This window comes from Neltuma alba, unplaced genomic scaffold (assembly GCF_004799145.2).
Source record: "Neltuma alba isolate B1F8T4 unplaced genomic scaffold, ASM479914v2 tig00011747_pilon, whole genome shotgun sequence".
Classification (NCBI taxonomy): Eukaryota; Viridiplantae; Streptophyta; class Magnoliopsida; order Fabales; family Fabaceae; genus Neltuma; species Neltuma alba.
In genome coordinates, this window is record NW_021636375.1 from 16,734 (window position 1) to 32,788 (window position 16,055).

Here is a 16,055-nt window from a genome sequence, read left to right on the forward strand (position 1 = left end):
GTCAGTTTAATTTGTTTTACAGTGTTTTGTTGCTTGAATTCTAGCCTATAGACTGTCCTGTTTTTGATTCTTGTGATTACATTTTGTGGTCTCATAGCTTTGATATGTGAGTATTCTTGTCCCAAAAATTCAGCTGGATCATGGTTTAATCTTTGTATTTTAGTGTTCTTGTATTTCTGCATGTGATTCAGAGTGTTTCTACTGGTTTTCGAGCTTTCTGTCCAAAGCGCTGCGGCACATTTCACAATCAGCCGCAGCACATTGCCATTCTGCGTTTTATAGCTCTCTGTCTCAGAGGCCGCGGCGCCTCAAGCTAAAGGCCGCGGCGCCTGAGTCTTTCTCATGTTTTCTTGATTGGTTTTGTTTGTTTTGATTGGTTTTAGTGCTTTGTTTAATTGAGTCATGGATTACTGTTGGAAGGATGAAAGATTTGATTCCTATTATTCTAGACCTAATGATGATTTCCCATATTATGCCCCAATGTATAGGAATTCTCAAGAGGGATATGGGTGTGCACCGAGCTATTCTCATCTACAACATGGAAATTTGTACCCAACATCTCAAACACCATTGTGTTGCTATTGCAATTCACCGTGGCATAATAGATGGAATTGCTCTAGTAAGAATCCTCATGGAAATCCTGATTGGATGAATCAGCCCTACTGTGAGTCAAGTCATCAAAATTCTACATGGAGGGAGGAATTTCATCAAACCCCTATTCAAGCTCAGTGGCAGGATATTAAGTCATCGAAGAAAGATACAGTGGCCCAATTATTTGAAAGGTTGGAAGCTATTGCTGCTAGAGTAGATGCTAATACAGATGGATTATCATCTAAAGTGCCTTATGGAAATGACAAGTCAGCAAGATATGAAGACTACTCCCCGGTTAATTTGGAGAATGCTCCTTCTAGGAGTCAAGCCAACTTTGAGGCTGCTACATATGGTGGAAACAACATGACTCCATGCTCAAAGGCTACCTCTAATGCATCCACACAAGCTAAGGTAGTAGAAAAAGTTAAGTTTCAAGCTCCTAAAGAATCTTCTCTTACCATAGCCCCCCAACAACCTCCAGAACCAAATTGTGAGCTTCACACCAGTGGAATTGAATCTCTTCTTTCAATTCAAAACCATGGTGATCGCATATATGCTTTGAGGGAAGCAAGTAATCAATTAGAGGAGAGACATGAAAGACTACTCAATGATGCTATGAAGTGTGGGAAATTAAAAGAGAAATTAGAAGAGCTGAATGAAATTGTTGAATTGTCAAACAGACTCATAATGCATATATTTTGGGAGAAATCAAATGGTGAAGAGGGTGAACCATGGTTTAAAGCTCAATATTTGGATGATGAGCAAGAAATTCAAGCTACTGTTGAATCAGAAAGTGAGGCATCCTCTCAAGAATCTGAAGATACTTTAGGACAAGAAATGAGTAGTCCGGCACCTCAAAGTAGAGACTTTGATACTCCATCACTGCAATGCTGTGATAGCTTTTGTGAAGATTTTGGAATTGAAATACACCCAGGAAGTGATACACATGTTACATCACAAATTGACAATGGGGGTAGTCATAGTACTTTAAGTACTGCTACTAATTGTGATAAGCCTGAGACTGAAGTAGCTAAGGAAGAAATTCCTAAGCAACCAAGAAGGATCAAGCTATTTGGGTTTAAGACAAGGAAAAGAAAGCATAGACTTAAGAGGTTAAAGAAAAAGCCGCTGCATGTCATGCCAACAATCCAAGAAATTGAAGAGGAAGAGAAGACCCTATCTCTTAAGGTTGCTCCTACTTCTATTCCTTTTTCTTGTGAAACTATTGTTGATGATATTCCTTGTGTTATTGATATTAATGGAAATACTTTAGAGCCTGATATAATTGAACCCAATCCTCTTGAGCATGAAGATGATGTCTCTCTTGTTTCTTGTCAAGCTTTGAATGAAAATGTTTCAAGTCACTTGTGTGTTGGACAGTATGACAAGCATAAATATGTTGAGAGCAGTGAACCTTCTTTGAGCCTGAATTTAGGAAATCAATGTCATGATGTTAATGAACATGTTGATTGCATGATTCCTATTTCTTCTCGTGTTAAAGTAGATGATATTGATATGTGTAGTGCTAATGAAGGTTCTGACTCCCTGATTAATGGCCTTTCACGTGCACAAGAGTCATTAAATGAATTGGAATTATCTGATAAAATTGAATTTGATGATGAATTCACCAACCTCTCTTCTTTCCACCCTCCTTCTTGTTTTTGTGCATGTAAAGGTGACGTGCCATGTCTCATTTGTAAGGAAATTGATTGCTGGCTTTCCACTTCACATGACTTTGATTCATCATTTAATTCAATTCAAGATGATATTTCTCTTGTTTCACTTGATAATGGCCTTGGGAAAGGTGTTTTGCTGGATCGTGCAGGTGCTGGATCATTAAGAGCAAAGGAAGGTGAAACTGGAACCAAAATCACATTACCACAAAATGTTGAATCCATGAAGGGTGTTATCAACAATGCTGTTACCATTATTAAGCCTTCTAATTCTACATTCCTTTTTGATTTCCAGGCTATATTTACTGTAATCAATGCTAAATCTGTTTTGGATGGTACAAATTGTATTCATGATTTTTTGCATCCTACATTGTCATGTGATCTTCCACCTGATATTGAGGGTTTGGAAATTCATGGTTCTAAATTGTATGATAATGAGCATGCCATATTCAGACTTGTGCACAATATAAAATTTGAAATTGATCACCACGGGTTTGCACATATTTTTGACAGCTTGGGTACTAAGAGAGGAGTTGTACAGAACCAAATTTTTATTGCTGTATATGCTCATTGTTTTTCACATGAAATACTCTCTTGTGATTTACCACCGGATTTAAGTATACTTGAGCATGAACATATTGAGTACTCTCCTTTTTGTGCAACCTCTTTTACTGGTACATATTTTGTGAATTTTATTGACTGTTTTGATAAATCTGATCATGCTTTCTTTTTGAAGGAACCGTACATTGTGAGACCTCTTCCTATTGACCCAGAACCACCACCTAAGGTACTGGAGCTGAAAAATATCTTGGAAACTCATATGTTCATCATTAGAGATGCTACCTTCTCATTCAAGAGCTTGAAGCGCTTTAAACTATACGGTTGTCCCTTTCCTCCCTTTATCTTTTTGAGTTGCTTGTGAAATCATATCTTGGGCTGTTTGTTTAGAATAAGTGTGGGGGAGGGGGCTAACCCAGTAGGAAAAATAGTAGTTAATTGTTCAGAATAATCTCCCTCTGTTTTGGTAATCCCATTTCCTGCCTCTTGCTATATATTTGATCTACATGGCTTACATCTTTAGTCTGCTTGCATTAAGGACAATGCAAGAGGTAAGTGTGGGGGAAGAATGTGGTTGCTGCTGTCCTGTTTTGCTGAAACTCCCTTTTCCAAAAAAAAAAAAACACTCTTTCCTTTACCACCTTTCCTTGCTTATCTTTTGTTCAGATTTGCATTGAGGGCAATGCAAGGATCAAGTGTGGGGGAGTGAATGTGTGTTTTTGTGTGTTTTGTGTCTTTTGTAAAATCCTCAGTTTTTCAAAAAACTTTTTGAAGGTTTAAGCTTGTTTCAAGGGTTTAATGTTGCATCTATGATTAATTTTGATTTGGAAATTGATATCATGAAGTGAAATTTTCCAATACTTAGAGATTAAGCATGATGTGTTCTTTAGCTGAAGTGAATGAATATGGAAGACAAAGCCTAGTTGGAAGGATTCTTTGAGCCTTTATATTCATTTCTGGTGTGTGCATTCACTTATTTCTTATGTTCTCTAGAACTTGTCTTAGTTCTTAATCAAGACCACATGCAACATTAGTACTCTTGAACATGATTGAGGCATTCATTCATATTAGCTACTTAGACCAAATGGCCAACCCCTACATGATTTATCCCTTGTTACCCATTTGAGCCTTTTAGCTGAATTTTTCCATTCATTTCACTCTCATTTATAAAATCTCTTTCCTACAAGAATGCATATTTCATTTCATTAATTCCTTCTAGAATTCACTAGCATTTTGATGGATTCAATTGATGGATTGATATGAGGAGATGCATACTTGAGCTGGGGTGAAAAAAAAAAAAAAAAAGAAAAGAAGAAAAACATGCGAATGAAAAAGAAAGAAAATAGGAAAGTTGAAAATACATGAAAAAGCAAGGAAAGGAAAAGAAAGTGGGAATAAAAGCACCTGTATAGCTTAAGAATTCAAGATCAAGGAATCAACCCTTAAATTGAACATTACTAATGCTATTGAATTCTACACATTGATTCACATATTATCTCCATCCTCATATGCATCCTTGTGCATTTCTTTCCATCCTTTACATTACAAGCCACAAAAGTCCTCTTGATTCTTGAGCACTTATGTATTTAGGTGGTGGAGAGGTAGAGCTATTACAAGCATATGGTAGAGCATTTGAACAAGTGAATTGAGTGAAAGAACCTTAAACATTCGTGAGTTGAGTGATATACTAATTCCCTTGTGTGGTCTTCTATATCTTATTCACTTAGATTAAAATTACATATCATTGCTTGATTTCTTTGCACTAGAATGTTCCATGGATGGATGTTGGTTGAAGAATCATTATTGGCTGTAGTTGTAACCTGAACTTTTGAGCTTGCTTATTCCTTTCTCTCATCCTTCTCTTTCACATTATGTTTAGACTTGATTTGCCCAGGAGTGCAAAAGCTAAGTGTGGGGGAGTTGATAAGTCTCATTATTTGCATACATTTCTAGCCCTAAACTCATGCTTTTGCCATCGATATTTGCATACTTTGTGCATAATTAGCTTCCATTGTGCATAAGAGTTGGTGAGAGGAATTGTGAGGTTTTGCATGTGTTTTTACATATTTTTATATGATTTTATATGTGTGTACTTTTGATCCTTGCTTTGGTGTGAATTTCAGGGAGTTTCAATTCTGTCTGAGGCGCCACAGCGGATTTAGGAAGGCGCCACGGCGGATTTCCAAGGGGACTCTCGGTAAAAGGCGCCGCGGCGGATAGAAGGAGGCGCCACGGCGGATTGGCATTTACATGTAGCTCAGATTCAATAATCCAAACGACACCGTATTGGTAATCCGCCGCGGCGGATTGACGGAGGCGCCGCGGCGGATGACGCATATCAGCAATTTGAACCAGAAACGATCGAACAACGCGGGAGGAGGAAATTGGATGACCCGGATCATGGAGCTCCATCCTAAAAGGCGCGGATCCTAGCCAGATGAAGGGAGTTAGTTACAAAATGGAAAGAAGGAGATTCGGAGGAGATTACCATTCTTCTCCCATACACTCTCTCTCCATCTCATCCGCATCTCACCATCATCTCCTCTTCTTCCGTGAAGGTTTTGCCATGGTGATTTTGGAGCGTCTCAGTGTAGTTCTCCTTACAGCTATGAGCAGCTAAGCGTCCGTGTTCTTCCTGGAAATGAAGCAAAGCCTGAGTCCCTGATTCGATTAAAGGGAGTTTATTCTAGATTCTTAGCTCTAGTCTGAATCTATAGATTGATTGAGCGAGTTGTTCAATTCAAGTTGTAGTTCAGGATTTGATTTTGATTTACTTCTTCACTGGAGTTGTTGAATCTGATTAGGATTAGTAGAATGATATTTCATTTACAAGATCAAGTTGAGATTGTTCCTTCTGATTCCTTAGTCGTATTGCATTGTGGTTTCTGGACAAGTTGTTTCAGTTCTCATAATCAATTCAACATATTTTTAAGACAATGCACGGTTGTGATTGTCACAGGAGGATTGATTTATCATTTTATTTTTCTAAACCAATGATTCTAGCCTTGTTGTTGATTCATACGAGTTGTAGTCTTGACAGTGAGGAAGCCCAGCGAGTTGTTGGCCAAGTCTTGATTTGGTTGTTATAAGTGGACTAGGAAGGTAGAGCACATTTCCAGGAGAACACTTCACTCATATCTGATATTCTATCACTCATTCACTTCACAATTTCTCACTTAGATAAACCAAAAGATACAAACATTTACATTCTACATTTGCAAAGCCAGAAAATCAATATAAATAACTAGATCACTTCCACTGTTAATAATTTGTGAAGGCATTTAATTGACAAAACTCTTGAACAACAAGCCTCCTTGAGAAGAATGACCTAGGGTTGAGCCACTGCACTTCCAAGCTTAATTCTAGTATTTTTGAGAGCCCCTAACGACAAGGCTTCATCATATAGTATGGGTTCACAAGTATCAACACTCAATGTTCATTACAAACTAATGAACCATTTATTTTAGCATCTCAAGCAGAGCAAGTTTTTATGTGGATGATATTGTTGAACCGGGTTGGATTGCTGTTGCCAAAATGAATCCACGTGACTTGTTCAATATGCTAATTGAGAATGTTAATGTTGGTAGTGGTATTAATATTGCAATAGTTGATGAAGAGCCTTATCAACAATTGGTGGTTGATTTAAATGCAAGTCTTATACAGCATGATATCTTTATTGACTTGTGTAGAGATGATGTACAACCCCAAACCTTCATTCAAGTAGGAGAACCATCACAAAGAAGTAATATTCATACTACAGAGACTGGATTTATTGATGATAGTGAATCTAATTCACTAGTTCATGAACATAATGATGAAGAAGATGTGCTTGATGGTAATGATAGTGATACTGAAGAAGAAAGTGACATTGAAGGTGAAATAGAAGATAATGATACAAGCGACAGTATCACAGAGGACTCAACAGAATGAAACTACAATCCTTATAAATGGTAGTTTTTACTAATATCTTCTTGACAAGTTAGATTTTGTAATTTTTGTTAATATGTACTATCTTCATAAAGAGTAGTTTTATTAACATAAAAAACAATCTAAATTTTGTACATTATTGCAGGATATGTCAGGGCTAAAGAGAGGACGAGGTGGGAGAAGCTCTTCCTTCACATGACATGGTAGCATAAGTAGTGGAGGTATTAGCTCTACCCCTACAATTAGAGATACCATTTCATCTCGAGCACTCCAAGTACAATTTGAGGAATTGCTTGCCAACTCTCCCCCTACTCAAAACAGTAGTGCAGGTAAATTTTCTTTACTTTTATATAATACAAGTAACTAATTAGCATCACATACTTTTGACTGTATTATTTGTTCACCTAAATGATAGGCTCTTCTAATATAATTAAGAAAGGTAGAGGAGTTTATAAGTCGCTCAACGTGGACTTAATGACTAAATTTGGAGGAAAGATTAAGCTTACTTTCACAGATGACATGACAAGAGTAGTAGGGCGAGGAGCAAAAGAGCTAGCTAATTATTGTGATTATGTTATTAGAACCACAATATCTTTGAAGGATTGTGCTGAATGGAAGAATGTTTACACAAATTATATTGATTTCATGATTTTAAAAGTGAAGGTACAATTTATGTTTAGTAAATATATATCTTAGTTTATTTATGCTTTCAAAACAAGTACTTATGCTGATATTGATTTTTATTTTAGGAAAAATTTCAACCTGCTGTTGCAACAGATGAAGAGAAGTTCCAAAAAATGATAGTGACTACATCGCAAAATGCTTTCAGAAATTGGAAGACCAACTTGCATACCCACTATAAGAAATTTGACACTGATGAAGAAAGGTTGGCAAATCCACCTCAAACTGTAAGTTTTGAAGATTGGAAGTGGTTATTGACATATTTTCAATTAGATCCATTTAAGGTATCTTACTAAATACTAACTATTTAAATGGATAATATAATTATATCATTCAACATACTTAGTAGTTACTCAAATTTGATGTAGAACAAAAGTGCTAGAAACAGTGTTTAACCTTTGTAAGAGTGTCGAATTCTGTACAATTCTGGTACTATTCAGCATATAATTGTTCCTAAAACTATTTTCCTTTAAAAAGAACTTAAGGAGCTTTCAGTGAGACTTAGAACCACTCAATTTTGATTTTTCTAGAATTAATTATGAATTTTCAAAGTTGAGCAAAAGTTCTGGAATTTCTGCATGAACAGTACCCGCGAAGCAAAATTTTCAGATTTGATCTTCTTGAATCTAAGGCGATCTAAAGTGGTCCTAATTGATAAGAAATGGATCTTAAGGATGGGAAAGGATGAGATTTATGTTAGAAAAGCTAGAAAGAAAACCCTAAAACCAAGAGAAAGGGTTGAGGTTCAAGAAAGCTAGTTTTGAACTTTATGTAATCTAGTGGTTCTAATGGATTGTATGATCAATGTGACTATGTTTAGGACCTTTGAAACATCCAAGAGGATGTTTAGAGATGTTGATGGAATGCCCACATGGTTGGAAAATCAAGGGAGTCAAAGGAAAAGTAAGAAGAAAGCTTGAGGTGCAAGGTAGTGAACTTACCTATTGTCATTGCTTGATGTTGTATGCTTGTGTGTTGCCGTGTACATGTTATTGAATGTTATTGTGACATGTTTTAGCTACTATAATTTCTATTCATGATGTGTAGATTATGTCTTTATGGCCATGCATCAAGAAGTTAGCTTTGAGCATGCTAATATGTCACTAATTAACAAGAGAATAAACAAGTTGCGTGTAGTGTATTCGCATTCATCTAGCATGATTAATATGATATTGTTTGCTACTGATATTTCCCCAAATCCCACCCCTCCCTAACCAACCATTTAGGTTAATCAATGATGGGTAATAATGGCATGAGAAGCAAGGAGAAGAAAGTGGAGAATTGTTCATGTTAATGAATGATATTATTATTCAATGTGTAATTCTCCTATTATGTAATTTATGTTATGGATGCCAATGATGCCATCTGTTTAATTATAATGCTTATGGTATGTATAGAAATATATGAGCATGAACGAGAAAGAGTAAGCCCATGTTATGTATGCCAAAGAAATAAAAAGAATTAAAGTAAAGAGATGTTAAAAGATAAAACGTAGGTCCTGGAGCAGTGAGTTTGTGGCTCCAGTTTGACCTATCAAACAAATGAGTTAAGTTAGGAGATTTGGCAGACTCATAGTACACATCCCAAGCTTTAAAATAAGAGATAGATCACCTCAATTGAATGTGTACACAAGGAGATACGAATTTTCAAAGTTGAGGCAAGGAATCTGGAAGTTTCAGATTTTAGGAATTGAACAGTAATATTTATTGATTAAACTGTATGAATTGGGCAAAGATAAGTCCAATTGGATATTTTTTTCCTTAAAGAGTATCAAAATAGCTTTCGAAAGAATTTTAGAACACCTCAATACAATTTTTACGGAATTAGTTATAAATTTTTGAAGTCAGACCTGTAATATGGAACTTAAACAGTGAATAGTAACCTGAGTAACTATGTTGAAATTTTAAATCTACAGGCTTATGTCATGATCTGCTTGAACCATAACGCTTACGAATGCATGCTCTGAGGGGTTAAAGGTAGGACGTTTCATTTTAGTATCGGAGCAGAGGTTCTGGCAAGCATGTAAACAGAGCAGAGGTTCTGACAAGCATGTAAACAGAGCAGAGGTTCTGGCAAGCATGTAAACAGAGCAGAGGTTCTAGCAAGTATGTAGGCAGAGCAGAGGTTCTGACTAAGGTATAGCAAAGTATTGGTTCAAGCAAAGCCCAGTATGAGAGAAAACCTAAATTAGAAAAGTTACAGGTTACTAATGTCACACCTTCATGTTAAACCCCATTATATGTCCTTTAGAACCATTTGGAATCATTACACGATGTTCAAAGTAGGTAAAAACCAAGATTTAAAATTTTGATTTCGGTTACTATTCATGTAACCCCTAAAAATCGGGTCAACTTTGAAAAATCATAACTAATTGTAGAAAAATCCAAACAGAGTGGTTCCAAGTCTCACGTGAAGCTTATGAAATGCTCTACATAGGAAAAATATCCACAAGTGTCAATTTCTCGCAGATCAATACCAATTTCCACGAAATTATGTACTGTTCACTTGGTAAATTTTGAAATTTCCAGTATTTTATCCAACTTCGAAAGGGCATAACTCTTTCTACAAAATTCCAAATTTAATGATCTACCACTCTATTTAAAGCTAAAAATGTGATCTATTAGTCTGCCAAATTTCAAATCCAGATTCAGATATTTTCTATTTATTTCGTATGCGCCAAGCTTGGTCCTTTTTAGTCAAAGGTTATCCCCTAATTACCTTTGTAATGACTCTTTCATAACCTTTTACCCATCCTTAATTATTTGAGGCTTAATACAAGCTTGAACATACATTCTACTATGCTTTCACATGTTTAAACATAGACATACATGCTTGACTCCTCTTAGGAGCTATTATCCAACAAACATTTCCAAAGTCATAATATTACATAACAAGTTCCAAAAATTTACACTAGGGTACATTAATTGTTCATTAGGTCTCCGGGACAATTTCTTTGCCTTTGCCCTTGCTTGAACTCCCTCCTAGGTGGTGTTAAACATAAGAGTGAGATTTCAAAGAAATCCCAGTAGCACAGAATCACAATTTTCATGCATTCCTGCAAACACTACGTGCAATGCTTTTGTGCAGATATCTTGTTCATATGTTCATGCTTTTATGCCATGGAAAGTAAGCTATCATACACATATTCAATGGACATAATGCCAAGGCAACATAATTCAAACATTGCAATCAACATTTGCAATAAAGCTTAGTCACATCACGGCATACATTGCACACATTCACATTAACACATCAATGTAAGCAAGAAAGCAATCAAAGTGTAATTCAATGCTACCTTTTGGTACTTGGTCCTTGATTTCCTTTAAGTTCAAGATGTTTTCTTGAGGATTTGGCAAGGTACCTATCAAACCAATACCAAGGCCAATCATTCAACAATTATTCAAACACATTACCTATTACTTAAACATTAAACCCTTCTTTCTTGGGATTTTTGGCCTAATTGTTTTCCTTTTGATTCAAGAAACCTCCTTGGCCATCCTACATGGTTTTTCATGTAGAATTCAAATATCAAATCAAATTTTACAAAATCAAATTCCTTCCTTAAGTTCTGGTCAAAACAGAAACGAATTTCATAAGGAAAAATGTCAAAATTTCCAACTTTGATTTTTAATGCTTCCAAATTCAATTCCTCCATATAACCCTACACAAAAACGCCCAAGGAGTTCAATGGAAGCATCAAAACTTTCAAAATCCAATCATAAGTCCATATATTCAAGATGGCTGAACACTTCCTCTTAGGTTCATAAATTTTCATATTTGATTCCAATGAATTTGAACATACTTCCTTAGCATAACCTACATACCATCACATTTTAAGTCTATTGGAACCATTAAAACTTATTGAAACAATTCCTACCCTTGAGTTCTTGAGTTGGCTGAACTGAAAAGTCATAGTTCATAGGGTAATTTCTTCCATAACCCATTCAAAACGCACCAAACATCAACAACACAACTCCTACTCAATTTGCTATCCTTTCCTAGCACTTCCAGCACAACAAAATTGAAACAGCACTTTCCCCTCAAATAAGTCACGGTTTGACCATGGAAAAAGCATCAAATTAAAGCCTAAACATACCTCAAAGAGTCTTGGATTAAAGCTTGATGATTAACCTTGGATTGGAGGTGCTTTGAAGAGTGTTTAGAAGCCAAGAAGAAAATTGTGCAGAACCTCCCCTCTATTGTCCCATTTCTGTCCGAATTTTGAATGCCTTGTGGGGGTATTTATAGAGCTCATTTTCTGCCCAAAAACCTGCCCTTGGGCAGCTATTTCTGCCCCAAATTAAGTGCTAAGGTCGGCCAAAATGAAGAACCAATCCTAGCCACACATTCTTTGACTCACTTTCCAAGAGAGTTGATCCAATGGTTGAAAATTTGCCCAGCACACAAGCCAGTTGTTCTGATCATGGTGAGCACGAATTTGGGCCTTGTTGGATGCTAACTAAATGTTAAAAACTGGTTAGGAAGTAATGGAATTAGTTAGGGTAATTTAAAAATTCATTCGGTCACATACTATACCCGATTTCTTGCCCTCTACTAGGAAAAATAGCTAAGGGCTTCAAAAATTCTATTTTCTTTTCATGATAATTCCCTATTTATTCCAAGAGTGTGATCTGGAAGTTTTGGGAATTTTTGAAGATCTCTAGATATTTATTTCACATTTTCTCCGAAATCGGGTCCTTACCGATAGGAATTCAGAAATAAATTCCCCATAAATTATTTCCTGTATTTTCAATGCTTGGAAACAATTTTATAAATTCATATATATTCCTAGGGAGTGTATCCATATTTTTCCTTGGATTTTTGGAGTCCTTAGATAATTAAAATAATTTTATCACTTTAATTTCCCTTTATTTTTCCCTATTTTCCCAAAATAATTATTTTTTTGGGAATTTTCACCAAAATTATTTTGGGCTATTCTCACTCCCAAATCATATCTCATTTTGCACACTCCCATTACTAGGGTTCCAAATTTTGGGATGTTACATTTCCCTCCCCCTTAAATAAATTTCGTCCTCGAAATTTAAAATGTACCTTATTTGAAGAGCTCGGGATAATTATCTTTCATGTCATCTTCTCTCTCCCATGTTGCTTCTTCTTGTGCCTGATTCTCCCAGATGACTTTAACCATTGGGATGGATCTCCGTCGCAGCTACTTTACTTGACGATCAATGATCTTTACTGGTTTGATTTCCCAGGTTAGGTCATCTCGCAGTGCAATATCTTCATATTCCAAAACATGAGAGGGATTTGGCTGATACTTCTTTAGCTGGGATACATGGAAGACATCATGTATCTGACTAAGATTCGGGGGTAGGGCTACTTTATATGCCACCGATCCTACTTTTGACAGAATCTGGAAAGGTCCGATGTATTTTGGTGACAATTTCTTTGATTTCAAAGACCTTCCTACTCCCGTTGTCGGAGACACTTTCAAGAACACATGGTCTCCTATATTGAAGGTCAAAGGCTTTCGCCGAATGTCCGCATAACTTTTCTGTCTGCTTTGGGCCGTGAGCAGTTTCTGTCTAATCGTCCTTATCCTTTCAGTTGTTTGCTCGACTAGGTCTGGCCCATATAGCTTTCGCTCCCCTAATTCTGTCCAACACAGTGGGGATCTACACTTGCGACCATACAAAGCTTCATACAGAGCCATTTGTATACTGGAGTGATAACTGTTATTATAAGCAAATTCTGCCAATGGCAGATAGTCATCCCAATTACCTTTGAAATTCAATACACAGGCTCTCAACATATCTTCCAGTGTCTGTATGGTTCGCTTTGTCTAACCGTCTGTCTGTGGGTGATATGCTGTACTGAAACTCAGCTTGGTGCCCATTGCTTGCTGCAGTGCCTTCCAGAATTGGGATAGAAACCGAGGATCTCAGTCAGATACAATCGACTCTGGCACTCCATGTAATCTCACAATTTCTCTTATATATAACTTGGCAAGTTTTTCTGGTTGGTAGTCTTTCTTCATTGCCAGAAAATGGGCAGACTTTGTTAATCAATCAATAATCACCCATATCGTGTCATATCCAGATGAGGTACGGGGTAATCCCATAATGAAATCCATAGAGATACTATCCCATTTCCATTCTGGAATATTTAGAGGATGTAAAAGCCCTGACGGTCTTTGATGCTCCGTTTTGACCTTCTGGCAAGTGAGGCATTTAGATACATACTCTGTTATGTCCTTCTTCATGCTAGGCCACCAAAATATACGTTGGAGGTCTTGGTACATCTTTGTCATTCCCGGATGTATCGTATATTTGCTCTTATGTGCTTCCTCCAATAGTTGTTGCCTGATAGACTCTGGAACATATACCCGTTCCTTATACTTCAATATTCCATCTGGTGACACCTTGATCACATCATCCTCAGCTTTTGTTAGCTTAATCTGAAGTGTATCAGCTACCGGATCGTTCTTCTGGGCCTTTTTGATTTGTTCTATCAGCTGGGCTCCTGCTCTCAACACTTCTACTTTCTGGGTCATTAGTTTCATATGGGACAAAGGTTCCCAATCTCTCACATCTTCGATGAGTTTTCGTTCCTGAATCATTAGGAATGCTACTTGTACTACCTTTCGGCTTAAGGCGTCAGCTACCACATTAGCCTTGCCCGGATGGTATTTTATCTGGTAGTCATAATCCTTGAGCAACTCCATCCATCGCCGTTGTCTCATGTTTAGTTCTTTTTGATCTTGCAGGTACTTAAGACTTTTGTGGTCACAATATAGTTCAAGGGTTGCCCCATATAGATAATGCCTCCAGATTTTTAAGGCATAAACTATTGCAGCTAATTCTAAGTCGTGAGTGGGATAATTCTCTTCATGAGACTTTAACTGTCGTGAGGCGTAGGCGACTACTCGTCCTTGCTGCATTAATACACAACCTAACCCTTGCTTGCTAGCATCAGTATATACAACATACAGTAAGGTTGGATCGGGAATTATCAGCACAGGGGTCGAGGTCAACCTTCGTTTTAGCTCTTGGAAGCTAGCCTCACACTTATCATCCCACACAAGTTGCTGGTTCTTACGTGTAAGTTTAGTCAGGGGCTGTGCAATTCTCGAAAAATCTTTAATAAATCTTCTATAGTAACCTGCCAATCCCAAAAAGCTTCGTATTTCTGTTACTGTTTTTGGTTGCTCCCAGTTCAAAACTGCTTCCACCTTACTGGGATCTACTGCTACTCCATCTTGGGTAATCAAATGACCCAAGAACTTTACTTCATTTAGCCAAAACTCACACTTGCTGAGTTTGGCATATAGCCGTTTCTCCTTCAGAATACTTAGAACGATCCGTAAATGCTGTTCGTGCTCTGCTGGTGACTTGGAATATACTAAGATATCATCAATGAAAACCACCACAAACTGATCTAGATATGGCCGAAAGATCCTGTTCATGTAATCCATGAAAATCGCAGGGGCATTTGTTAGTCCGAAGGGCATTACCAAGAACTCATAGTGCCCATACCGTGTTCAAAAAGCGGTCTTCGGAATGTCCTCTGCTTTAATCCTCAGTTGGTGGTAACCTGATCTCAAGTCAATCTTGGAGAACACTGTGGCACCAACTAATTGGTCTAGCAAATCATCTATTCTAGGTAGTGGGTACTTGTTTTTAATCGTCACTTTGTTGAGCTCCCGGTAATCAATGCATAACCTTAGGCTACCGTCCTTCTTACGGACGAATAAGACGGGTGCTCCCCATGGTGACACACTGGGCCGGATAAAATTCTTTTCTAATAGTTCCTCTAATTGCTTCTTTAACTCTGCCATTTCATTTGGAGCCATACGATATGGGGCTTTGGAAATTGGCCCTGCCCCAGGTACTAGGTCAATTGCAAACTCTACCTCTCGTGCTCCGGAGGTAACCCGCTAATTTCTGTCGGAAAGACTTCTGGAAAATCGCATACCACGGGTATCTTTGTTATGCCTTCTTCCACTTCTGCATGTACAGAGAAGAATACCACGTACCCCTGACAGCCATGTCTTAGGCAATCCTTGGCTTTGGCTCCCGTAATCAAGTTCAGTTTCACCTCGGTACGAGGGGTTAGCTCATGAGGAGGAAAAATCAAAGTCCTATTCTTACAGTCAAGGAGTATATTATGGGTAGACAGCCAATTCAGACCAAGTATCACATCAATCTCATGAAAAGGCATACATATTAGGTCAAGTGTAGTGCAACAGTGGCCATACCAGACAATACAATTTAGGCAAACATCAGACGTATAAACTTTACTGCCCGTAGGAGTAGCCACACATAGATCATATAATAATGTGTTAACAGCAAGGCCTATGCGCTTCGCGCATTCATATGAAACAAAGGAGTGGCTAGCACCCGAGTCAAAGATAGCATGCACAAGGTAATTATTAACTTGAATCATACCTTGTATCATCTCAGGCGACTTATCAGCCTCTTTCCTTATGAGGGCAAAGACCCTCCCTTGAGCTTGGGGCCTTGAGCCATCCACATTAAGGGGGCACTCCCTTATATAGTGTCCTAGCTTTGCCACATTGGAAGCACACGTTTTGACCCATCAAACAGGGTCGATCTCCGTGGTTTTTACCACAGGTGCTACATTCCTTGGTCTGGCGTGTAGTGC

The 16,055-nt window shown here is 37.5% G+C and overlaps 1 protein-coding gene across 1 annotated transcript; it reads right to left on the reverse strand.

Annotated features, from left to right (window-relative positions):
* Window positions 1-15,299: 15,299 nt before the first annotated feature.
* Window positions 15,300-15,836, reverse strand: LOC114717528 (uncharacterized). Its single transcript, XM_028902690.1, has one exon. It carries the CDS (start codon window positions 15,834-15,836, stop codon window positions 15,300-15,302), a length of 537 nt encoding a protein of 178 aa, XP_028758523.1.
* Between the last annotated feature and the right edge of the window lie 219 nt (window positions 15,837-16,055).